Here is a 27,447-nt window from a genome sequence, read left to right as displayed (position 1 = left end):
AGGCTGAAAGGTGCACGAGTGCATGTTGACACCGTCCCTGTGCAGTGTCAGGGTGGACATATGGTGTACACTGTGCTAATGGCGACCGGCGAGTTTAAAGATCGATGTATTGTGCTGTGCGTGCATGCGGAGGAGTAAATAGAGAAAAGAGTCCGAGGTGAGCGGGAGGAACATGGCGGGGCTGACTTGGCGGGGACAGACATGGCGCGAGGAGGACTGTCTACCCGGCATCTGGTAAGTGCCACCCCGCTGCTCGTCTCTGATTGCTTATTGTGTCATGCACGTGTGTAGAAGAGCAAGCAGACAAACAGACAGACAGACAGACAGACATCAGAGGTCAGCAAGTTTGCTAAGTATTTCATTTTTCCCGAGTCTGCTGCGGTTTGTTTCATTGGACATCACTGATCCTCTAAAGACAAAAACTGAGTCGATAGTCATAATCAGACGACTTCTTGCTTGATGATGACGTGGTGCCAGGTGATTGGAACCTTTTCAGACAAAAAAAGAAGAAAAAAAAACCTAAAAAATCGACTTTGTTTTGCTAATCGGTTGCATCGCGCTCTCCGTGCTGCTTTCTATTCGTTGTACAGCAACAGGGGAAAAAAATTCTACATTCTCAGTTGTCAGAAAATGATATCTATTAGAAAAATCCATCCAAAGTTGCGGATCACATTTCCCAGTTTATTGCAAGCAGGACTTGCTTAATCGATGCCTTGCTGAATGATGAACATAAATTATTTCAAGGACCTCAACTATCGATGGCTGTAAATGATCTTTAATATCCGAAACTTGGAAACATTTTTCAGGTTTTTCTCCCTCGCTAACAGGTGTTCCCAGTAAGAAAGAGAAGACCACGAAATATTTACCTGTGGCGTGTAATGAGCTGTGATGTTGTGCTTGAACAAACAGATGTAAGTGGTTTGTACTCAAAGATTTCCGGATATGTTTAGACTGATGTAAGTCCTTGTGTTATTCCTGGCATGCTTCACCCATTTATTTTAATTCCTTGGGACTGTGGAACTATCTAAAGTGTCCTGGTTGATCAGCTCAAGCCCTCTCTTGTTCTCCCATCATTGTCTGCGTGTAGAACATTCTGTTTCTGTAATGTCTTCAAGAATGCGAAGAAGTGTTCTTTGTGGTCAAGATTGCAACTCAAGCGCTCTTTAATTCTGGAACCCTGGGAGAGAGGCAAAGCCACTTGTAACCTGACACACATCTTCAGAGACTTCACCTCAAAAATAAATTGCTTTCGACAACAAGAAAGAGTTCAATCAGTTCTAATTTTCTTTGATTGCTTTTGTGTAACTATGATCAATGAATGACAGATCTCTGAAAAAAATGTTTCAAAAATGCATCGGCCTCTTTAAGGTCGCGAACAACGTGGGCAAAGCTCTTTGCTGGCGGACACTAAAGGGTAGTTAGAGGAAATAGCAACAGCCTTTCTCTGAATAAATGCGCGGTTTTTATTTGGTCACACTTCAAAGCTGCAACAGCTGGAAGTCTACAAGTATCGTCTGGGCACTTAAAGGCAGGAATCGGCTTTCCTGGAATAGAACCTCTCAACTTCAAAGTCTTTAATTCGGAAGTTATGTTCGATGTTTGCAGCAGGGTGATCGCCCCGGAATGGATTTTTTTTACCTACGGGATTAATCGAGTCTAAACATCGATCTCAGATGCCCACCCAGCTTCTCGGTGCCGGTTGCATTCTGTCGACGGTTTATGGGGTTGAGGCAGGTTGACTGCAGCTTGAAGGCTTTGGGCCTTGCTTTGCTGATGTTGGCTGAATGGGGACTTTGCTGCTAGATGCTGGGTTCCTAACAGTCACAGACTGATGCTGAATGATGACCATCCTAGATGCTGACGCTGTTCACTCAACTATCATGCCAAACACTAGCTTGATGAAATTCTTGGTAGATGCTGACGCTGTGATGTTAAGTGCTGAGGTTCATTGCACGTGCTGACATTGGTCCTAAATGGACACACGGTATTTTGCTGTTGAATGCTGTATTAGAGGTTCAATGCTTATTTTGCTGTACATTACGATTAAGGCCCACCCTCCATCGTTAGAAAGATTCTAATGGCTTAGAAAAATGAAAGGTTTTCACAAGAAGAAAATGGAGGTACCTGCCCACAGACCGAAGATCTGGAAGATTTCATTTTTCCAGAACTGAAGTCATCAGGTGCCATCTGGATAATGAACTGACCGCGGCGCTCGAGAGGAAATTTGCGTTGGTCGACATTACAATCAGGTCAGCATCCTCGCAATGTCCACAGGAAATTAAGGCTGCAGTCGCTTTTTCTGTCCCTTAAAGAGAACGGATGTGCAACAAGATGTGTTCGTGTGATGCAAGACGTTAATGTTCATAATACTTCCGAGGTCACACAGGAAGGGGCACCACGCATGCGTTCACGACAGGACATGACGGCCATCGCTTGTCTTCAACGCAAAGAGTCCAGAAGTGAGGGACATCCACATCGGACCTGCTGTCTGGCGACCTACATTTTAAGAACAGGCTGCTTTCTATAACGAGTTTAGTGCATCATCCATCAGCTTATTGGTAGCAGTGATGAGCTTTCAAACACAGGAAAGTAATGTCGGTGTCTCCTTTAACACGCGCACGCGCGCTCACACACACAGCGACATTGTAGAGAGACAAGAGACTAAAGAGGTCTACGCATGGTCCTGCACACAAAGCTAAAATTTTCATCACATTTAACTTTGGTTAGGGTCAAGACCGTGTCACATTCAAATATAACACATTTATTTTAAAAAAATTGAAGAGCTTTAGTTGCTGTTTGAAGTAAGCAACGGTTTTTGTACAGGTCTGAAAGGTTATGGTTCGAAATCTGGTCTTTTTGTTTTTAACTCTTTGTGTCGAGTGTTTAAAGCTGATACTGTGAGTAGCTGTACCTCCATCAAGAAACCTGTGTCAGACTTTGTTACCGATTTCATCTGTTGATTGTTCGCATGGCACGAGTTGAATTCGATTTGCTCGATGTTGTGATTCACGTGGCATTTGTTTACGCATCTGCGCCTTGTTTGTTTACCAGATGGATGACATTGGTTGTAAATACGCAGTAGTCACCAGGCAGGACCCCGGAGGTGACCACGTGGTCTGTTCCTTTCTATTCCTCACTGCATTCGCGGAACCCTCCTGTTCTCAGTGGCAACAACACATGAGCTGACTGTATGACTTGTTGACTTTTAAGCATCCACACATCGACTAAATATTGTAAAAAGATTATTGGCTTACATCATTTTTCACTAGTGGCCGCCATGTTTGATACTTTGTTTCCTCAACCTTCGTCGTCGCTGACCTCCTCTTTATCTCCATCTGCTTGCGAGGCATAGCGATACATTCTTTCTCGTGGCTAGGAGGAATAAAATCCTTCTCCCACAGCAAGAAGTGCCTCATGCTGTGCCCACAGTTCGTAAAATGAACATTCGCAAAAGCTTTGATGGTCTTGCTGCGGGAAAGATAGCATTTTGCCCACATTTCCTAAAAATAACTTGGAACACACGATGCTAAATACTCGCTATTAGCCAGTCGGAAATTGGTTTCTGCGAGACTGGGAAGACAATCGGGGACACTCCAAGAACACGGTTGTCTCTTGGGTTTCCTGGCTTGCTCCGTCCTTCTCTCTGTCAATGGACAGAAACACGGATCGGCGGGACCAACACTTTTCGTCTGCCCCTTGTTATGCTCAGGTGTGCTTACAAATTTGTTTTTTTCCGGAATATTGTATTCTTCATCTTTTAACGAGAAAACAATGCGAGAGAAAATTAGGAAAAAATGAGTCATAAGTCATAAGTAGTTTATTCAATGGGCCAAAGGGGAGTGAAAAATACATTCATAATTGACGATGAGGCTAGTAGCAAACTGAGACATAAAAGGTCAAGTGGATTATATCTTCTATATCTAAAATAATGAACAGCAATATTAGATACACCATCCGAAATTTAGCAAGAATTGTCAACAAATAATAATCAGGTCTAATTGTAAATATTTCTTGACAGCTCCTGAAATCCCATAAGTAGCATAAAAGGAAAATGTGACACGACAACAAAGACTCACGCAAACTGAGAGAGGAAGAGGAGAGAAAATAACATTTAAGAGAAACAGACGATGCAGAATAAGTTCTCGACAAACTACTTTTTTATAACTTCTTCAACAGATGCAGGGAGGTATAATGCCGGGTCTGACTGGCAAATAGACCCTCGCTATTTCCGTACTTTTCCCTTCAAAATACAAAGTCCACACTCTACAAATTGCTAGGATCCAGAATCAATCATGACTCGATTCACTTCTTCCAGCGGACAGCAAGCCACGGGAAGCGAGGAAACCCCGAGAAGTGTTGCTGGTGGTCTGCGCGGCTTCAGCCGCCTGGACATGCCGGCGAAGTCGTCGTCGTCGTCTGTGCCAAAGATCGACCGCAGCCCGAGTGTTTGCTTCCCAAAGATTTGACAGGATTCGTGTGGAGAAAAGCCGTAATGGCCTGCGTCTGGGGCCCAAGCTGCCCCATGAATGTAATGAAGTGGTCAGAAGGAAGGCCGAGCAGCCTCGATCGTCCCCTCCCACCATTTCCCCACAAATTTCGGCGAACGTCTGTCAAGTTAAGACCAGCATCAGTTCAGACGATTGAAAACGGTTCCTTGCAGACCTAGGACAGGTGAGAAGACCTCCTCCCCATTCCCAGAACACTTGCTCACCTGCAGCACAGGTGGGCGGACGCTAGCCAGGGAGTGGTCGTGAGCGAGGAGCTGGCGGGGGACGAGGGGGTCTTCATCTTTCGTCGCGAACGGCGCGATCGCGGGCTGAGGGTCGGTGGTGGATGCTGGGTGGTGGCAGTGGGGGGTGGCGGTGTATGAGGGCTTTCAGTCGACTCGGAGGAGCAGTTGCTGCCTTGGCTGCCATCGCCAAACCACGCTGTGAAGGGGATGCTGGGATATTTATGACCGCAACAGCGTGAGAGCGATTAGCAGAGGATCTGGCCAACTGGTATGTAACACTTCATACGTGAGTTTTTTAAAAAATAGTAATATTTTTCTCTTTTCCTTTTCCCCACTGTCACCTGCCGCCATTCCCTAGCGTGCAATGGAGGTTTCGGATTAGCAATTATCGGCTCTCGTTTCAGCAAATCGTAATACATTCTGTCATTCGAGCAAAAGCATATGTCACAGATATTTTAGTCATTGTGCAGCTAAATAGCAATGGAGGTCTCTCCCTTTCCTTATCCTCCCTCTACCCACTATTGAATCCTTTAGAAGTGCACTAAAAATGTTCTTCTTCCTCCCAACAACAACAGTCCACACAATGCAAGTCCCTTGTCACACCTTCCCCACTTTTCCTACTCGTCTTCTTTTACAAAATCACATACTCTCAGTTCTTGTTCCTTCATTCCTCTTTGCGTTTTCTTATGTCTTCTATTCGTCATCGATACTGTTGTTTATCCTTCCGTCGTTTACATGTTATTTGTTTGTTTTTCTGTCCCTCGTATGCTGTCGAAGTCTCGTTCTTGTTCTTAAGTGCTACGAGAATGCGTCTTAGGAGACTGAGTACGAGCTATAAAAATCTTGCGATTATCATCATCATCATCATCATCATCATCATCATCATCATCATCATCATCATCATCATCATCATCATTGCTGCCATTATGTTTCATATTTATCGTTTTGCCTTCTCCTTCATTTCACCGCCAGCGAGTTACAAGAAAAAACAACTTTCCTATCTCAAAATGGTTTTTGGAGTAATTTCTGAGAGTTGTGATCATGTTACCGGTGCTTATTAAAGTTTAAGTGCGGACATTATTTTCTGGCTTAGTCATCTGCAAGAATGTTATTACTGGACATGTTATTTCATGCCGGTGTTAAATCAGTCTCTGTCCCAGTTACAAGTGATAAGAACACAACTCGAAGTAACAGGATTGGATTTAGGATTGTGTCCTGAAATATTTAACTGCAACACACACACACACACACACACACACAGATAAAGAGAAACCTGAAGAAAGACTAAAGATGGACAATAATGATGATGATAAGGATAGAAACACTGTCTGCGCTACTTTGTTTTCTATCTGACTTATTGTATACAGCAAGTCACTTCGAGGCTCTGGGCCCTCGTTGGTTCACCGCTGCCAGAGGAACTTCACAGCCAAAGTAACGGCGGAGTATTTACAAGGAGCACTCCACTGGGGAGGCAACCTTCCTTTTTCCTTTTAACGATTGGCAACCCTGGCTATTAGGGGAGGAGCAATCAAAACCCGTCCTCACGTGTCCCCTCCATCTAACCTCAGTAAATAGATGGACATCAAGGGGCAGGAAATATTAATAAATGGATGATAGATATTTATCTTCTGTCACACCAACTAAACCCTCTTGATAAGTGCCCCTAGAGATAATGTTAACTCGCACGAGTTAGTGTGTGCGAGTAGACGCTCGGTGTAGACAGGTGCGTCTGTGCATTCTCTCCTTATTCACTTCGTCTCCGTGTCTTCTTTTTTCTTTTTGTCCCTTCCCCTCAACATACATACGCTCGCACAAAAATTCATTTCTTGTCTATCTGTGGAAGGAGGGAGTAAATAGTGTCACGTGTCCCAAACGTGGCCCGTAACCTCCCAGGGTATCTGCAGACCCACACATCTCCCCCAGTTTCACGGTCCTACTACAATGACCGCTTCTTGAGGCTTTCACCAAGGTGCATGCTTCTTCTGTAGACAAATTCTTTTTCAGCAGTTGAGAAGAATCCCTCCTCTCCTCTCTTCTCCACACAATGCTTTCTCCACCTAGAAGAGGATCTCACTTTCTCATTACCACCAGCGGCCAGGTCCTCGTGGCTCTTTTCTTGCCTCCAAGCAGTCGGCGGCCATGATGGTCACGTCTCCTTGCCAGTGACAAACGACAGCGCGTGCTCTTGCCAGCATTGCCCTTCCCGATGACATCTCATCAGGAATTACAAACTCGGGAGGCGGCTATCTTCTTTCGTCTCCATGGTTTCGACTGACTGGTAGAAAAGCAGTCTACAGCGTGTCACCCTTACTGTCCTCCCCCCTCTGACGAGCGATGGACAGGGGACAGGGGCGTTGTGATTCCTGTGGATGCAGAAGGCTTTGAGTTTGGGGACGTGAAGCATCTTGTGTGCCTGTTCCAGCTTTTCGTGCAGATCTCTCTCAATTAACATCCCTTAACTTTTATAATGTTTTAACTATTTCAAGTTACTCAGTCCTCATGTCCTACCCGGATCCAGCCCATGAAAAAAAGTTTCGCTTTAGCGAGTATAGACAAAAATGTCTCCTTCATGCTGATCCTACAACAAGTACTAACCCCAGCAACTTAGCAGATACCCAATCTTGATTAGCAGGCATTATGTGACGAATTGCCAGTTATTACCGGCAAATCTAACATCCCCCTCATCCGGTAAGGTACACTTTAGAGCCTGTTGACCAAAGACTTGTCTTCCAGTTGTACAGAAACTGGGTTTGGAAAATACAGTCAGCGAACAAATTCTCCTCTTCTACCTCTCCGGCCGCTCTTGCCATCCACTAATTGTTGTCTCCGAGACACATAGGTGGCGCGTCGATTTTGCTTTAAACACTGTTTACATCCGCATCAGTTCCACGCTCAAGGTTGATAATCGTTTACGGCACGCAGATGGCGCACGCACTCACGTGATCACGTGACCTATAAAGATGTGCGTGTCTGAAGCTGGAGGTCGTGCGACGAGTTTAATCAGACCCACACCAGACCCACATCAAACCCACCTGCACTCTATGTGCAATGTTTCAATAAAGGTATTTTCTGTTGTTGTTTTTCTTTGTTAAGGTCAACAAACACCTAGCCTCGGATTACAAGTAAACAGAATCAACTTGCTTTCTCAATCTGAAATATATCACTCTGAATCCGTCAATTTTTCCTCTTATAATCCAAAATCTGCAAATAGTTTCTTCCAGAAGGAATTTGTTCATGACGATGATTTTGAACTGACTGACTTGAAACTCGACTCTTGTTTGGAGGAATTAGCTCCGGATCCAGTAGTCTCGGCTTGAGTTTCCGTTTCCCATCATTCTCTTTCACTTGTAAAAGTAACTAATATCACGGAGGACTATTCTTGATAGTTCCGATCATGGTAATAAAGGAAGTTCGCTATAGATAGCTTCTTGCCGAGAATATCTACCCGGTATTTACTGATACCGATGTCTAGCCTCGACTTACAGGTGAAAGCCTCTACCCGCCATAGTATACTGGCAAAACTCTTTACCCAAAGATTTCTGGCAAAAGCCTCTATCTGCTGTTTAATCTCAACACTCTTTGGGAGGAAGCTGGTCTTGAGACAGGAGCACCTGTCAGTGTTATGTTTGCCATCACCACGAGATGTTTATGAGGAAGACAGGGGAACAAATGAACAATACCCGCACAAAAATAGAGAGCTAATGGAGGTAGAACTGAGCCAGATAAACCTCTTCAAACCATCTGTCGACTTCCTTGTATTCATGGACAGCATTTTTTTGTCTGGGATTCCAGACACTTGGGTTTATTGTATGATTCCAATATTCTGACAGCAAGACGACTTTTAGGTGCCGCAGACAACCCGGGGTACAACCGCCACAAATTGTCAAACCTGCTTGGCTGATATCCTAAGTAAGTTTTTGTAAGACAAACGGCAAATAATAACTTAAAATATTTATCATGATATTTATTCACATAGTATTTATTATATTATTTGCTATTGTAGTATTTACGATTTTAATTATTATTAATTAAATCATGATCGGCATCATGATATGCAAATGAGAGGCAAGACATTCATTCTAAAAATATACACATACACAAACATACATGCACATCCTGTACACATCCCACACTCACACACACACTTGCACTTGTTAGCCACTGATAACTCCTACGGAAGGCGAGTAGTTCAATGGTGGCGAGATGTCCAGTAAGTTGTGGGTTGGTTAAAATAAAACATCTCATTTTTAAACAAAAATGTCCATATGACGGCATTTTGTCAAGCAGACTACAGCTGTTTGTCTACCAGCTGTCACCGGCTTATTCTACCAGCTGTCTTTGTCTCCCTCTGCCCTCCCACCTAATGCCTCCCTCTCTCTCTCTACAGCGTTGTCATTTTCTGTTTCTATCACTTATCGATCACCTTTCCTCTCTCTCTGTTTGACTTCTTCTCTCACTCGAACACAAATACTGCAGGCAAACAAACAAACAAATAAACAAACAAACAAACACACACACACACACACACACAACACACAAACAAACAAACAAACAAACAAACAAACAAACAAACGCACAGGTGACTGGCACAAAGCTGTTTGCACCTGAGAAGGGCAGGCGTCAAGCTGAGTGTTGTTTGTCTGTCGCCAGAACCAATATCATTGAGCAGCTTTTAATCACAGGTGTACACCACAGTGTGGGCCACGCAGGTGACTAGTCGAGGGCCATAACTGCGTGATTACCTTCCACGTCCTTCAGGACAGGTAGCCGCAGCAAAGCTTTGTTGACAGTCCAGACTTGGTGGGGAGGCCAGTGTGGAGTGTCTGCCATCTTTCTCTGGTGTGACTCCGGGGTTAATCACATTATTATCTCCTTTCTTCTTCATATTCTTCTCAGTGGGGACACGTTTCTCCTGAGCTCAGCAGTCTACCACAACAACAAGCACTGGTCATACCCAGATGACCAAGGTATTCGGAACTTTATTAGCAGGTACTCGTGAACATTATTATTTGGGCGCCATACTCATCTTAAAAACGTATTTCTACAGCAAGCGGACAAAATAGCATTCAAATTTGAAAAATGTAACAAAATAGTAGCGCCAACTCTTTCGTGTTCTGTATTAATCAGGGTGCTGTCCATTTTCTCGATGCTTTTCGTCTGCAAAAATAAAGTTTTGTTATTATTGCGACCCTTAGATGCTCGAACCTACGATTTCTGCTTTATTGACAGGTGAAACTGAAATGTTAGCTCTTGTTGCGTGTGCAGCTTTTACCGTCAGCATCACGTGCAGCCACAGTATCAGTGTCGTAGCGGCGCTGCGCAGCAAGTCAGCGTCGTGCTGCAAGGGCCCGCTGCGTCAACGGCGCGATCGTCAGGGCGTCAGACTTCGCGTGAACTTTGCACTCTCGCGAGATGGTGTTGTGCCGTGTGCAAAGTGCACGTTAGACATCGATTTGCCTTCTACACACACACGAACACACATACACGAACACACACACACACACCACACACACACATACACACTCACAACATATATTTATTATTTACATGCTCCTGACATTACTGCAGTTTGCTAAGCCACTGCCTCTCCATCCATGGAGAAATGCACAGAAGAAAAAAAAGGATTGTATGGTGAGTTTATTAGCTGACCATTACGACATTAAAACAGTGGGATGGTGAGTAGTCTCCATGTCATGTAAAACACAGTGGTGTGAGGTGCACGTGGCGGTGTTCACGCGCAGACGCTGTGGCCGCTGTTGTAGCACGGAGCAGTCAGGTGTGACGCGCTCCTCAGACGAATGGCAGAATAATGGTGCGGGGGCAGCGTGCATCTCTCGCGAATAAAGTCTGTGTGTGTGTGTGTGTGTGAGAGAGAGAAAGAGAGAGAAAGAGAGAGAGAAAGAGAGAGAGAGAGAAAGAGAGAGAGAAAGAGAGAGAGAAAGAGAGAGAGAATAAATACATCCTCACGTGTGACTCACAGATATGTGCGCCATTGAGGATGTGTGACCACACTCCTACAGAAATCATGAAAAACGAGAAACGTTGAAAGTGATGGAAATAAAATATAAAACACAGAGAAACTGTCCTGTAAAGTATTTCCAAGCTTTAAAAATGTGGAAGTGGACTGAGCTTAGGATAATAAATTCTGCTCTCCAACCTCAGATTTCTTTTGTTTCTTGAGGAATACAACATTGGAAAACTGCACGGACTTTGTTCCTCCGCTTGTGGGAGGTGATCTGTCCTCACCACCATGAAGCTGGAGTTCACCTGGACTTTATTTTCTTCTAGGCCTATCAAACATTTACCTGATTTACCAGAAAACTTATAGATAGAGATGTCAGGACTCCGCCATCCACAACAGTGTATTGACACGGTGTACCACTCACAGTACACAGCTGTTACTCCCACCCATACGCTGCTACGATTGTGTGCACGTAGCATTAATACATAAATAGGTTCATTTAAAAAGCTCATAGCTACAGTAACAGTGATATCTCAGTTCTTTTTAAAAGATGACATAAACCAGAGGTGGAGGCAGTGGAGACTGGAGCACTTACCTGACTGTGCGCTTGTTGTGATTTATGACAGCTCTTCCCGTGGGATTCGAACCCTCGCCATGAGATCATGTTTCCAATGTATGCGGGCTCACATCTGCATCTTGTTCCTCCCCTACTCGAGGGGACACCGGGAAAACCAGCTACATGATGTCAGTTCAGGTTTCCACAGATATGTTTTCCATCGGATTACATTTACAACATATCCGAGTCAATCGGGGGTTTGTTTATTTTTGGTATTGTGATTTACTGGCGGACATTGATATTTGTTTATTCTGTCACTCCACGATGTAGCGATGTGCGACAGAGTTGTACTTCTAAAACTTTCTATCACACACCAAGCTTGTAAAACAGTCGGAAACATATTGAAATTTTGAAAACAGCTTAAATGATCAAAATCAAAAATATGTCAAGAACGAAGAAAGATGATGATGATGATGATGATGATGATGATGATGATGATGAATCTACCATCCATCAGTCATCCACCATGAATAATCAATCATCACCATCATCATCATCTGTTAGCCGTTTTTCAAGTGTCGCGTTCCACCCCCCAGCCTCGCCAGAAGCACGCGCACAGCCGCTCACACAGCCGGCCAGACACGCACAGACACTCGGCCGGAGGCAGTCTATGACTACCTCTCGAAACCCGTGCACGGCACAAACCACGACAAAGACGGGAAAAACGATACAAGCACGCTGTTTACTGACAAGTATAAACACGAATACACATACACCCACACACACACACACAGAAAAAACGGATCAAAAAATACCCCCACGAGCACCCGTCAAATAAATACAAAAACAACAGGGGACTACCTCCCCGCCAAGAGGTTACAAATAAAACATAAATACAGCAGAAAAAATACAAAGAGCACTGCGACACAGCACAGTCAATGTCTGCTCAAGTGTTCAAAGAATCAGCGGAAACACCAGTCTTCTTCTACTCCAGCTGGCCCCCCTCCCTCCTCGTGTCCAGGTACGAGAGGTGGGTAGGCCGTTGGTCACGTGAACCCCTGCTCGCCGGTCCTAACCCTGGCTGCTCCACCTAAAGCTGGCCGCACACCCGCGCAGCGAGGTCACGTGTTCACACGCCGATGAGATGACGTGGGTACAGGGTGGCTGGTTGACACAATGGCGGATGAGACGTCAACGACGAAGAACACATAGAGTCTGTCGAACACGAGGAAGATGCGAAATACGAAGACGTTGCAAAATATGGCGAACATGTAGAACAGATAAAAGCCTGTAGAGAAAAAACAAACAGTTCCTCCAATAAACAGGCAGCTCTTCCACAACTGCACAGTTTCTAAACACATATTCTAGCACACGTATAAGCATGTGACCGTTACAGCGCCGGTCCTAAAGCATACAAATCCATTTAATAAAACACGGGTGCGCGCCACATGCGCTGCGACCCGGCCAATACAAAAGCCATTCTAACCGGACACAAGTCTTACATTCCAAAAACAAAAAATAAAAAACAATCGTGAACATAGTCATTAACATATAAAGATCAACCCATTCACACTCCAATCCCCAACTAAGGGCCCCATAGACTGGAAACGTGTAGAACTCAAAGAAAATATACTCTACTAACCCAAATCGGCTTGTGATGGTACCCGACGGTCAGCTGCCCTCCACAACGGGAACGGCAGAAACTCTCCCGTGGAAATCCGCGGACACTTTCCAAGGGAAACTCAACGACCTGGGTAACACGGCGCAGCCCACACTGCCCAAATGGCCTGGCCTCCCGCCGTCCTTTCATGCACAACAAGCTCCTCTCTCCACCGAGCCCAGGTCAGAACTGCCACGAGGGACGCTGCTCTCTGGGGGTCACTTCCTGTCGCCCAGGGGCTGTGACCAATCGTCAGCGCCCACGACACCCAGCCCATGCCAAGGCGCGTGAACGCTTTTCACGCCAAAACCTTGGACAGGGAAGGGAGGGGCCCGACCAGTGCACCCCCAGAGCTCCCACCGGCAGCACACAGCACTCAAGCCGACGTCACGTGTCGTAACAAGAGCGTGACGTAAGACACGGCTACGGTCAGAGGGAGAAGGCCTTGACCTTTCCCCTACACACCGTACCAAAAAATAGCCGCCAACCGTCGTCTGCTGTGAGCTGCCTTACTGAACAGGATCGTCCCCAGGCGCTGACAGAAGGGCTGAAATCGTGACACGCGACACGCAGACCGCTGGCCCTTGACTGGCACTCGCAAAGGTGAGGGGTCAAGGTGACGGATGGCGGCGATGGCGGCGATGGCTGCTCGTCTCTGGCTTCACCCAATGGAGGTGTGGTTGGTGTTTTCGTAACAACACAAAAAACATTGACCGCACTGGCCGCAGTCTCTCGGGAAATACAACTGGGCTCGGTGGCCATGCTCCACAGCGCTTGGTGTTGTGCTGTACGCTCACTCCCCCGTCTTGTTGTTTGTTTTGTTTGTCTGTCCGGCGCGGAACTTCCAGAATGAATGTTGATGTCGGGTGCTGTGTGCTGGGTGCAGAGCTTACTCCGGTGGTGGAGGTCGTTTCGCGCACTTCAGTAACAAGTGGCTGGATTACAAGCCAGACATCAGTGCCTCGCTTCATCTACACCCGATAGCAAGTTCTTGGGAGGCTGCAGGAGACGAGAGGGTGGATGTTAGACAGGCTATTTTTAGCTTCGCCATCTCCCGCGGTGCTAGCGGGGAAACACTTGTCATGAGGAGCATCTTGTGTGTGTGTGTGCTCGTGTGTGTGTGTGCTCGTGTGCATGTGTGTGTTCGTGTGCATGTGTGTGTGCTCGTGTGCATGTGTGTGTGTGTGTGTGTTCAAAAGTGCTTGTAATGTGAAAACCTCTCTCGATATCTTGAGTCTGGCACTGCAATTTCATTGAACAAACAAACACACACACGCGTACACACAAAAGATATTTAGTGGATAGCAAAGTATTTAATTCTTCTTCTGTCAAAATAAAAAAAATAATAGCAGCAAGCAATTAAATTACTGCCTTTCATATTGTCCTGAGTGATTATTAAAAGCAGTCGATACCCCAGAGACACCTCGTGGCAACTTTAGGAAGCTCTGTTGTTTTGTTTTTTGTTTACCCTGCCTTGTGATTTTTGTACTCGATTCTCTTTTTAATCGGATGAATTTCTAGATGACCTGTTGCCAACATTTTATACTTTCTTTTTCAGCTTTTATTGCTACTTTTTTTCCTTTCAATTATTTTTTCACAGAAAGGAATTTTTATCGTTGCTTCTTTCTTTCTCTCTTATTCCTATTTCTCTTTCATGTCTTCTTTTTTTCTGTTCAGTGATGTGTAGCGAGAGGTCAGTGAGACAGACAAAGATATTTGCAGGTGTAACATTCGCGCCCACCATGAGGTGACCACGTGACTGCTAGTGATAGCATCGCCCCAGTCTCGTGCAACATCCCGTTCTTAGCCTCATGATCGCTTTTTGCGCCGGTGTTGTCTAACCCGACATTACACAGCACTCGTGTTGACTTTAGTTTCTTTTTCGAGATTCGGTCGGACTGAGTTCGACATTTTACACTTTAAAGCTTTTAGTCACGCGATCCGCTGATGGAAATGGATTTAAGACTTCAATGCCTGTGATGCCCACCCCATACTCCAGGCTCCAGGCAAAGGACCTCAACTGGAAAAACAAACTTCACGCCTTTTCGTGACCTCGTTAGTCACGCGGTGACCTCACGTTCTTCACCCTGGACTCAGCGGATCTTCACACCATCTCGCGCTTTACTTCATCGTTATCGAGGATTAATGACTTAACAGACGACAAGACAACAACGGTCTCAGTGTCGTGTCGTTGCCCGCTGGTCAATGTCCAGGCTCGTATTCATGGACATTGCAATTTATTCATGGGTAGAATTACTCTAACTGGGGTAGGAAAGCAGTCAGTTGAGCCACCCGACAGGCAAGTAGCTTCTGATTCATGAGGTGCTGAGGAGGACAAGTTCCTCACCAGTCAGAACGTCCAGATCATGGGTGTCACTGTCCGTGTGATTTGGGGTCAGAGGATGATACGTGAAACTTAAAACAGGAAACATTTGACAAATTGGGAAAAAAATAATCAAGAAGTTATACAAAGTCAAATTTATTCTGTCAGAGTAATTGATGTTTGTAGAGCAAGTACTAGATGACAAAAATATTTTGTCTGTTGTGTTCGAAAGGAAACAAAAAAGACTAGCAAAAAAAAATAAAATAAAAAATAAATAAATAAAATAAATAAAACCAAACAACAACACAAACAAACAAACAAACAAACAAACAAACAAACAAACAAAGAAAAAACCGAAAGAACAAAATATAACGTTCAGATTTTTTTTTATTATGGGGTGTGCTTATGAACTGAACAACAAACTGTATTACTGAATAGTTTTCTTCCACTGCGTCTGTCTAGTTTATTTGTTCGGTCTAGAAAACTTCATTGTTCATTTCAGTTATAGATCAACCACGATCACCACCATTGATAGAAAGAAGTGATCGGAAGGAAATAACTTTAATAAAATAACTGTAGATGTTTTGTTTCTTTTTTCCTCCCTTGTCTCTTTCATTACATCTGCGGTGGGAGTCGTGCTGGAGACAGCATCCTATAGCAGTGCTTAGCATCACCACCCGACCCCTGTCATGACTTCATCGTGTGGGAAGAAGGTCAGCCACTGCTCCACCCCGAGTTGATAACGACATTTCGATTACAGTCGTTGCGATCATCGTTGTACGTCGATGACCTCGCGACCTCGTGACCCCCATGCCGCTTCTTGTTGTGCTAGCTCCAGAGTCTTGAAGTGTTTTCAAGCGCAAGACAAAAAAAAAAAAAAAAAAAAAAAAAGGGTGAGCGCCCGGAGCAAAGGAAGAGGAAGACAATTCCAAACTCTAAAAGTGAACATTTTTGTGTCTTTCTTTAGGAAAGAATGAACTAATATTTTACTGTCTCATCTGCCTGATAGCTGTGCAGCTCTGTCTTCTCACATTTCATTCACAGGCTTTGTTAGCATCACCCACAGGCTGCTCGCCAGCAAAGTGGAGATGGAGATGCCTCTCGTGAGTGTGAAATGGGAATCACACTTTTAAAAAAAAACTTGAGAGAAAAGAGAGAGACTCACAGATTCCTTTTCTTTCTACTTGACCTTACATTTGACCTGGAAGTGAGTGGCGCTACCCCTATGTTACACAGTTAACAGTATGTCACAGTGTGTTACATAATTATTATGTAATAAAATATACAGTCTACAGTATGTTACAGTTATTAATGTAACACTCAAGTGTTTCGTACAGATTCGTGTGCATTCCATACTAAACATGCCTCGCTCTGGTTACGGGTGACTATAAAGCGGACTTGATAAAGCTGACATCATATTTACTTTGCAAAAAAAAAAAAAGTAATAATAAGCTATAAAAAAAGTCGGTATTCATTCATATTTCTCTGATGCTATTGCTAAACATTGCGAATAATTGATATGCTTAATAAATGTTATTTCATCGCACAGTGGAACATGACAGCACCTTGGTGTCAAAACTCCGGGGTAAAGCTGTCCAGGGGTTTGGCTGGCATCAGGTGTCTGGTGTTACCATGGCTAAAGAACAGTTTCCTCCTCTGAAGTGCTTGTAAACGTTTGTTTACTCTGTGGTTTGTTTTAACCAAGACTGAAAGACTTTGGTGATCAAGAGACTGGCACACCAAACACGTGGAAAGAGCAGTCAGACATGGCCACTCGTATGTACGGGGTGTCGAGGGACTGGGCTTGTCAGGACATGATGGATGGATTATTTTGCCGGAGAATTACGACATACACGAGCCCACTTCCTGCGCCCACCGATAACTGTTACTGATAAAGAAACACAAACAAGCGCCACAGTTGTGTCCCGTGAATCCCACGGGTACCCGCCGAGTGCTGCTACAACATTTTGCTCATCTGCTGGAGAGAATTCCATTTGATTACATTCTGGAAGCTAATATTCTTGCCAGCTGACAGAAGGGGGCAAGGTAGGCCTCTTTTTTTTTTTTGCGCTCGGCAGAACAGTTGGCTAACAGCACCCTGAGAGTGGGTTTGGATGGGATTGGGGGAGGGGAACACCCAGCTGGCACACACCCCAGTTGAACAATGGAGAAACAGACGGGAAATATTGGCGGCGCACGGTGCGGTCAGAAGGCTACTGACTGGGGAGGGGGAGATAGGAAATACTGGAAATAGTAGAATACTTCTGTGAACTAGGACATATATCAGGGTTAGCCTCAGTGGCCCCGCTGATGGCCCGCTGGACCATGCCACAGGTTCTAGCCACAAGAAGAGGTTTTCCACCAACAAACCCGTTAGTGAGCCAGACTCCTAGCTCCTACTACAAAGGAGGAGTGAGCTGGCAGACAGAGTGTTTGAACTAAAGTAATAAAGGATGGGACTAATGATTAGAGCATCCAGCTTGACAACTTCTAACAGATACCTAAAGAACACAACCGGCAAACTTCAGGTAAGTCAGAAATTTCTCTAACTTGTGCTTGGAAACTTCAGTTGGGAATGTTGCCAAGGATGGGAACTTCTGTCTCTGAGTGGATTTGTCAACAGGGCATGTGCCGTGGGGGCCATGACATTACTGGTCTCTATCGTAGTACAGCAGGGGTTTGATTGCAATATTAGGCGAAAAGCATTTTCAGAATGGTGAAATAATACAGATTTGTGTGACTTTAATAACCATCATTTGACATGAAACCGACCCAAAATGGTCGCCAGACAATGGACTTAAAACTGAAAATGGCGCCGTAACATTATGCAGGACACATTTTTTTTCTGTTATTTGCGGCTGAACACACACAGCTTCTTTGCATTGTGATGTTAAATTTCTGTCAAAATTTTTTTGTAGGAATTTGTTTATTTTCTTTTTGGGTGGCAAACAGCAAACTTGAAACATCGCTCGGTGTCTCATTGTCCTGGCTACATGTCCCAACCTAACTTAACAAACTGTGTTTAGCTGTCTAAGTTCTTTCTGATGTGGTTAGAAGGGGTTGTTACAAGTTGGAGAATGGTCAACTGCCAAACTGAAAAATGCTCACAAAAAAGCAAGGAAAGGATTCCCCTTTATAAAAGTGAGTAGTACAAGAAAGGAAAACTAAAAGTGTCAGGCACATCATATCAAGTTTGTGTTCTGTAACAGGTCTCCTGATGGTGTACTGCCTGAGTTTCAATTTACTGATGATCTATGTCTATAAAGTTTGAAAAATGATTGACAACCATTGGTCTCTAGGAAAGAAAGTTCATGTAAACATCCAAATCCAAATTGTGATTTGTTTTCCCTGAAAAGACCTACCGTGTCTCCCACTTGTACTTCAATGTCGCACGAAACGTCTGAGCTTCAAGTTCCTTGACCTCATGTGACCCGATTCCTTGTCAAGAAGGAAGAAAGGGAAATTAGAAAATATTCGGAGTTGCTTTCAGACCACGTGGGTCGATACCCGGGCACGTCCCTCCCAATACAACCTGCATGTTACAGGCGACAAGAGTGGAGTGAACACCTCTCTCTTCTTGTTTGTTTGTTTTCTTTGTGCCCACCCTTCTCTCTCTCTCCGCCTGGACCCTGACCTGCTCAAGCTACCGTCTCTTCATTTGCGATTATTGTATATTTAATTGTTTCCGTGATGGAACAATTAATTATCGACTCGACATGGCTGACTGACATGATTATAGACAATGGAAATTCTCTTACTGCGCACAACACGAACTGACCCCATCCAATGTCAAGGACACTGGCAGAACAACATCATCAGAGCCTGTCTCCCAGATGGTTGACTGACCGACTTCCTCACTCACTCCCTGCACTTTTGTTTGTTTGATCTTTTCCCTCGTTCATTCTCTTCCTATTTTTTTAATTAAAATGATTCTACTGATTGAAGACTACCAGGGGCGGAGCTTTTTACATTCCTAACAAACAAAGAGGACGAACATTTTTTTTTTCAAATTGGCGAAAATGCAACAGTCCTTTCATTCACTCCCTCCCCCTGTCCTCTCATCACAGGATGTCGTTGCTGCAGGGCGTTGCTAAGTGTGTTAAAGACAAGCAGCAATCCCGCTATTCTCGTTAGCGAGCACAACAGGCTGTTGGCTAATCTCATCAGTCGCCCGCCCGGGCGTCGATCTCCAGCCTCCGTACCGCCGGCACAGCATCTTGGGAGCAGTCGCCATGAAGGCAACGACACGACAACAGCGGCGACATTAATCACGCTGGTGATGGTGGAGGTGTTGGTCACTCCTCGCGCATGCCTCACCTTCTCGGTGTGGGGTCACGGCGCATGCGCATTGCGAGAAACGCTGGGAATTTATCAGGTTTGCTTGCGAGTTCTCCGGAAAATTGTAGAAAAGCGCCAAGAGACAGAGAGACAGAGAAGGGGAGGAAAGGAGGGAAGCGTGGGCGGGAGAATGACAGGGGTGGGTAACGGGAGGAGATAAAGAGTGGAATTGTTTTTAAAGGGTCAACGATCCTTTGAGGTTTCAACATACAGGAAGAGAATCATCAGAGATCAAAAACAAACAACTGGAACTGGTGTAGACAAGACATATACACCCACATCTTAGCTGTCACTCAGTGCCTCACACATTTTCTCCTACAGAGAGTGAAAGACAATCTCTACCATCACACACTTAAATGTAGCACGTGCACAGACCGTGACACTCACGAACCCAAAGCAAAGAGCAGAGACTAGCAGGCGGCCATGTTGTTGAGTGCCTGGTGTAAAGTGACAGATGACTTGTCCTGGTATCCAGCCAGGCGTTTATGGCTGCTGTCATCCTACACCTGCCCACTACAAACAGTCAGACCGCGGGAAGCTAGGCGGCCAACAGTCGCCTGCAGACACTGTCGGCCATGATAGTTTGGCCACTTCCGGTCTGACCGCAGGCAGTCTGTCGCCATGACACTTCCCTCTCAGAGACTGCTGTTAGTTATTCTTTTACTACAAACACATCAGTGCCTACGCGTATCAGTGGTTGATAATGCATTGTGAAGTGACTTTGTATGCAAGGGAAATAACTTATCAGAAAGTACGAAAGGGAGACAATGTGTTGTACTGGAAGTTTTTACGAAAACTTCTGCATCGCGAGAATTAATAGATTGTCACTAAAACTCAGAGAAATATTGAAAGATTGTTGGACATTAGGGGAATCGATCATGAGCCAGTGAGTCCTGTGTATTGTCATAGTGCCAGAGTGAGACCCTAACCTTGTCCAATCAAGAGAATTAAAAGTATGACTAGGTATGTAATTTATGTGATATTTATGTAAATCCAAGTCTAATTGTGATTTCAGAAACTTTTCGTGAACCTATTTCGAATGTTGAAATATTTAAAACTGTTTCCTTGATGATATCAGACTCGGACAGTTGGACATTTTCATTTTCGTCATCATGGACAGGTCTTGGCTGCAAGAGCACCGATCAGAGAGCTGTGATGTTGAATTGTGATAATTAAACCAGATGAAACCTCCTTCGCCCCTCCCTTACATTGAAAACAGATGAATGTGAGCAAATGACCCCGTCAGGTCATGTACTCAGGCCTCGCTCTACATTAAAGGTCATCGCGAGGGCGAAGAGCACCGAGCTTGGTAGTCCTTCTGTAATTATCTTGCTCACGAAGCCGAGATCCATATGCCTCGTGATTTCTTTTTTAAAATAACTCAAGCCCCTACATCTATGGTGTTAATCAATAGCTAATAAAGCTCTGGGTTTAATTAAGGACTTTATTAACCTTATTTTCCAGCTTATTATGAGCTTTTTGCTGTGTCACTGTTCTGCGTGTTCAATACAAAAGGAGTAATTGGCTTTTATGGAAAGAAAAGCAAAAGAAGTCATTAAATTAAGTAAAGTGTTTCATATTTGTTGCTTAATTAATGTATTCAGTCGCAATGTCTGTTCTGCACGAAAGTCAAGGTATTTAAAAACTGAAAAATCCATCTGATGAAAGTTTCTTGCTGTAAAGTGTTTTGCTCACGGTCACGTGCTCTCTGAAGTTAACAACATCCGATGGATGCCGAGTTCATGCCAACTGTCGGTGCGGAGGTTCTGTGGGGAAGAACTACTCCACTGGGTTTATTCTTTGTTGTGCAAGTCCCGTGTGTATTGTTTGGTCTCATTACAACCTTTATTCACTCTTCACATTTCTCGCTCTTGCAATAATTTCTTGGCGGAGATTTTTATGTCCCCTGATGTTCTGTCAGATCTCATCAATATTCTCGTCAATGAAACTGTCAATTCGTGTTCATCTTTTGTAAATATTTTGGTCTGCTTTTGTGTGTGTGGAGCTCGACTACAGCTTACAGGTAGTTGTTGTCATCGCCAAATCCTTGGAAACGCACCTACTCCAAAGGAGGGGAACATCCCCTTTGAAGTATTCAACGGTGAAGAGGGAAAAAAAATGTCCAAAACTCCAAGATGTCAGAGCGATCTGTCCGTCACACATTTAGTACCTGGAGTATAAAGCATCATTATTCAGGTTGTTAGGATAAGTTTACAATTTCCTGTCCAGTAAAGTCAGTTGATGTGACCGGTCAATGAAGTCAAAAGTTGTTCACACTGGACGTAGTCTCCACGTGGCCACGCGCGACCAGACGTGGCAACCAGTGTGTTTCCTCGGGAAATGAAAGACTGGCCCCTCGTTTACAATTGATGCTTCTCACTCGCCAATCTAGAACCTTCCAAACTCAGATCCATCTACTCCCTTATCACAAGGTGTCCGCAGGCAAAAGTGCACAACCCTTGACACTGTTATATCCTGACCTTAAATTGTATAATTTGTTATTCCATCAACCTGTCACAAAGTCCAACTCCTGGCCGGGGAATGTGATTTGCACGGTGTGTGCATCCTTCTCTACAGTTTGTTGTTACATTCAGTCCATCGCAGTGTCAGAGTATTTTTTGTGTGCCTTTGCTGCAGGAACATTTGCTATTGACAAAAATAAATATTATTCCTGACAAACGCTTCAACGATGAGTTTCATGTTTACATATACAGGGAGTGTAATGGGTGTAGCACAACTTTTTATTCCTCTCAGACTATCATAAGGTCAAACAGATGTTAAACAAACACGAATTTAAGCAGACTTAATTAAACAAAGGATGTAAGCAATTGATCGGCCAGCTTCATTCCGAACTGTTGCCATCCATTCACTTCTGTGTGTATCCAAGGGAAAGAGGACGAAGTGAGGAGTGAGGCGAGTGCCGACGTGACCTTTAACCTCTGAAGCAAGAAAGAAGAGTTTTGTGATAAACAAGTGGATGGACCACAAGACACTTTCCCTAACGCTCTGCTCAGACGCCCCGGGGTGATCTGGGGACAGACCACAACAGTTCATTTTGATGGACGGAGACCAATTTGTGGTCCTGCCTCCTGGTGGTGGGTACCCACAGTGCCTCCAACTGGGGTGGAGTAATTTCGCTCGGTTACCTTCCTGTACTTTCCACGGAAACCAAAACCGTCCATTGGCCTATAATTCTCCTGACAAATGTACCCTTACAATGAATGAAGAGAAATATCGACTATACCCAGTTTGACTAGCAGGTTATTATCACATGTTTGATGAAATGGGAGGTGGGTGGATGACGGGTGGAGCAGAGGGTGGCGATGAGACGGGGAAAACAACCACAAGCGGCAGGAGATCATGCGAGCTAATGTCTATTTGACTTACACTCATCTAAAGGTATTACTTGTTCACTTGACTCCATTCTTGCACTCCCTGACCATTTAATGTTTGACAGAGCCAACACGCCACCCAACATAAAAGAGGTTACGGCCCCTGCTGCTGTCGACACCAGTCGCCACGATGACAACATCGATTTTGTTATTGACGAGACAAAAGAGTCGGTGTCCACAACAAGAGAGGAAATGTTTAAAAAGGGAAGGAGAGTGAGGTGAGAGCAGTGTCGTTGGTGTATTGGGATGTGAAGACTCCGTCTGGTGCCTGACAAAGGGAGACAACCGTGCTGAGTGGAGTTTCTGTGTCATCATTGTGTTCAGTGACTGTTCACACATCAGCTGTTCTGTCGTCTCATTTTTCAACACTGGAACCGAGGTTTATTCCAGACAGGCAAACCTTGTGAAAACATCTGCCTAGAAGAAAACCAGGAAACCATTTCAATGCGTAAATAATCTTTTTTTTTACTGGTTGTGTGTTTGTTTATCTTCCGTTTAACTTGATTGCTTTCTTGGTTGTGATCCTCCAAATCGTAAGAAACATTTTTCCATCCATATTAGGTGTTTTCCTCAAAGACAGGCGGATATTGACCAGTAACCTAAGAATATTCCAGTTGAAAGATTGAATTCAAGTGAGATAAGACATTTCAGAGAAACTCTTTGGCTGGAATGAGCGCGCACCATCACTATCGTCTAGGTGTCTTCGCTGGCATCATCTTCCTCATCGTATCCCATCGCACGATGTGACACACACCACAGTGTTGTGGTTGGCAGACATGCGCAGAAGGTGGAGGGCCGGGCGATAATTCTGGAATCGTCAGGGTCGTTCCTGCTCTCCAGGGAGATTGGCTTTGGGGGAAAATTTGAAGCTCGCTTCTCGAAAGGCGCGAAGGCCAGCAGAGCCATTTCATTATTCAAGCAATTGTGGCAAAGTGATTTGGCCATTATATTTGTCCGGACAGTCAGCCAAGACGCGATTAATCATGCTTCCGTAACCCTTTTTTATTATTATTTTCATTCTTTCTCTCTCCCTCTCTCACTCACTCACACAGTCATGCTTAAATTGTGAGATTGCATGGCTGCTTTCACTTGTTATTCTGTTCCATTATGGTGACTTTTTTCCATTCCGCTCGCTCGCTGCAATCAGGGAGTATCTTTTCTATTTCTTTCTTTCCATCCTTTATGTTTAGGTTTTGGATTGCGAAATGTTGATGTTGAAGCATGAGTCCATCCCAGCCGTGAAGGGTTGTTTGATGCGGTGAGTGGTGCATCGTGTCCAGGTCGGTGCTTCGCCATGTCGTGGCATGTCAGTGACAAGCTACACTCTGTGGACTGCAATCTGACAATAAAGTCTTTGGACCAAGATAACCTCCGGATTGCTAAATTTATTTTCTGAATGTGTGTCAGTGGATGACTACTTCAGAAACCGTCGCCACAGAGTGATGTGTCATGGGATGGCTGCTTTGTGTAGGTGACACGTGATCTACAGGGAACATAAGTTTGACTTTTTAATATGAATTTTCATGGAAAAGGTTGTAGGGAACTGTGCTTAGACCTGGAAGGCATCTGTAAAATCTACTTGAGACAGAGGAAATCCGAGTATTGGAAGAACCCAGTGGTAAAAGATATTCTAAATCCGTTTAATACCTCACGTCTTTTACCTTAAAAATTAAAAACTGTCGCAAGAGTTTATTTTTAGACAGATTTTCATCCATATCCCTATTTCTACCACAGCCACCCGTATCCCCTGAAGCATTGTGACCTGACAGTCATCGTTAATGACGGTGTGGCCTCGGCGAGGAAACTGATGACGATAACGTGTTGCAGGCATTAACCGTTGGGGATGTGTCTTGATCACGTGATTATTCTTTACCTGAGAGTCCACACTGATGTTTGTCCTCGCCCACTGGGTGACGATGGCTTCCGATGCCCAATGTCCTGCTGTACACAAGACGACCATGGCTTTTATTGTCTCCCTGTATTGAAGAGCCACAGAGGACGACCATCTGTTGTCACGAGGCAACAAAACTTTATGAGAAGCAGTGTGTGATAATGTCGTGTGTTCATCCATCTATGGATTTTAGAACTTTCCGAACACGGTCAGAGGTCCCTCGCATTGATGATGTTTCTTGTGTTGAAAAATGTTTAACGACCCCTGATTATCTCCCAATGGGGATGTTTCATGTCTGCCGCCACGTGTCTGCTTTTTGATGAGATCGTGACAATATGGCGCACTGGTAAATAAGGAGTAAACAAACATTCGTTAACAGGTGCAGTATTTCGCAACAAGGAAATGTCAGAACAATTTTATTTTAAACGCCGCTTATTTATTCAGCAATATTTTTATGTATTATTCAAACGCGAAGACAATAAACAATATTGTTTACTGTGTTGCCATGGCAACTGTGACAACCACAACACCAAGTTTGAGTTACATGGTTATTACCTTAGCTTTTGTCCCCCACCTTTGTTACCTTGTATTTAATTGCCACACCTTTACTTTGCAATCAAAAGGTAGAATGTTCCGCCACAACATTACAGTTTTATCTTTGCTTTCAGGTGATGGTTGCGTGTTCTCACATCTCGTGTGTGTGTGTGTGTGTGTTGTGTGTTTGTTTATATATATATGTGTGTGTGTCAACAGGTACCTGGAGAACAATGTGCGATGCCGGACGATGGATCAGTTGACAATGGGTCAGCCCGTGGTGGACGAGAACCTGCAACGTTTCTCCGGCTGGTACGGCGGTTACCATGGCTACGTCAGCCTCTGCGTGTGCCTGTCCGGGATCGTGACCAACACCTTCAACGTCACCGTCCTCACGCGCCGTAAGATGCGAACGCCGGTCAACCAGATCCTGACTGGACTTGCCTTCTCTGACATGGTGACCATGCTGAGTTACGTGCCCTTCGCTACACACTTTTACTGCGTTTACACGCCCTCCGACACATCGCCGGCCAAGAACAGTTACGGCTGGATGTTCTTCCTGCTGTTCCACATCAACCTGACCACCGTGACACATACAGTGTCCATCTGGATGTGCGTGGTGCTGGCCATCGTTCGCTACATGCACATCCGGTCTCCCACCCGCGTACCCTCCGTGCGATTCCGCCGAATCAGCCAGTCCACCTACCTGGTGCTGTTGGTCTACGTGCTGTCCACCCTGGTCATGATCCCTAACTTCATGACCAACGAATTAGTGGCGGAGCCGAATAACAGCAGTAACGAGACGATATGGATGCTCAAGTCCCTGGACCTGGGCAGGAACGACACGGGGTCGCTGGTCCTCGTCAACGTCTGGATGTACGCCATCTTGGCCAAGCTGTCCCCCTGCTTCCTCATGTCTGTCTTCGGCTCGCCTGCTTTTGCACCAGCTGCGCAGCAAGATCAACCAGCGGCGGGACTTCCTCAAGTTCTCCGTGGCCAACTCCAGCAAGCTGCGCGAACACTCGCGCACGACTAAGATGCTCATCACTGTCATCGTCCTCTTCATCGTCACGGAGCTGCCCCAGGGCGTGCTCATCATCCTTAGCGCCACACGCTCGGGTTTCTTCGATACAGTTTACTTGCCTCTGGGCGATGTCATGGACATCGTCGCTCTGGTCAACAACGCCATCAACTTTGTGCTCTACTGCTCCATGAGCACCAAGTTCAGAGAGACCTTCCTCCGCCTCTACTTCCGGTGCCGGACCTACCAGGAGGAGGAGTGCGAGGAGGAGAACGGTTATGTCCTGAGGGACAAGAACGACTCCTGTTGCAGCAACAACAACTGACTTAGATTCGTGTCCGGTCTCGGAATTCTTTTGGGTTGGCAAGCTGAGCTTCGGAAACCAAAGAGCAGAAACGGGTATCTGGCAGAAATGGATACGTGGTAAGAAGCGCCAACAACCCTCCAACAAAGGTCAACCACCTCCTGTGCTTTATTTTGGGTGAAGTGCTGCGTGGTGAGAAATAATTTGTAAATATTGAAGTTTACAGATTATGAGGTGTTTCTTTCCCATCGTCAAGTATTTCTGCCAAACAGCTTTCTTCGTTGAGACAGGCCAGAGCTGATGGCAAAGAAAGCTACATACTTTGTGAAGTAGTTAGAGAAACATTTTCAGCTGCCTTTCGATCTGCTACAAATTTTGCAGACACAGTGCATCTTCAACAGAGTGCACTTCTGATGTGCATCCACCGAGAATGTGCTGTACGATGACGGAAGATAAACTTAAACATGGATGATGTTTCTGGAAACACTAGCACAGCATCGTTAATAGTAGTGGAATATTAGTCTGGTGAATGAGAGAGAGAGAGAGCCTATGATTAGTCTGCTCCTAATTGGAGACCGAGCCAAGAAAGGTGAATGGTTCCGTGTTCGCCTCCCTGTGTGTCGCCTCCTTTCTGTGAAATCTGTGCCTCTACTTCGATACTCGCGTCCCTGAGAATATCACTGTTGACTGTTGTCATGGTCACTGAGCGATGTGTTCAATATTGTCCCCAAGTT

The 27,447-nt window shown here is 44.9% G+C and overlaps 1 protein-coding gene across 1 annotated transcript; it reads left to right on the top strand.

Moving 5' to 3' along the window:
* Positions 1–27,019, top strand: LOC112557772 (sex peptide receptor-like). The gene is given in 3 exon segments (XM_025227804.1): positions 1–234; positions 25,608–26,319; positions 26,321–27,019. Coding segments are annotated over 3 exon segments (1,188 nt in total). The 5' UTR covers positions 1–172; the 3' UTR covers positions 26,735–27,019.
* Positions 27,020–27,447: the final 428 nt, after the last annotated feature.

Source organism: Pomacea canaliculata, linkage group LG2 (genome assembly GCF_003073045.1).
Source record: "Pomacea canaliculata isolate SZHN2017 linkage group LG2, ASM307304v1, whole genome shotgun sequence".
NCBI lineage: Eukaryota > Metazoa > Mollusca > Gastropoda > Architaenioglossa > Ampullariidae > Pomacea > Pomacea canaliculata.
Note: the sequence above shows the minus strand (reverse complement) of the source record. Positions and strands in the feature narration are given on the sequence as shown.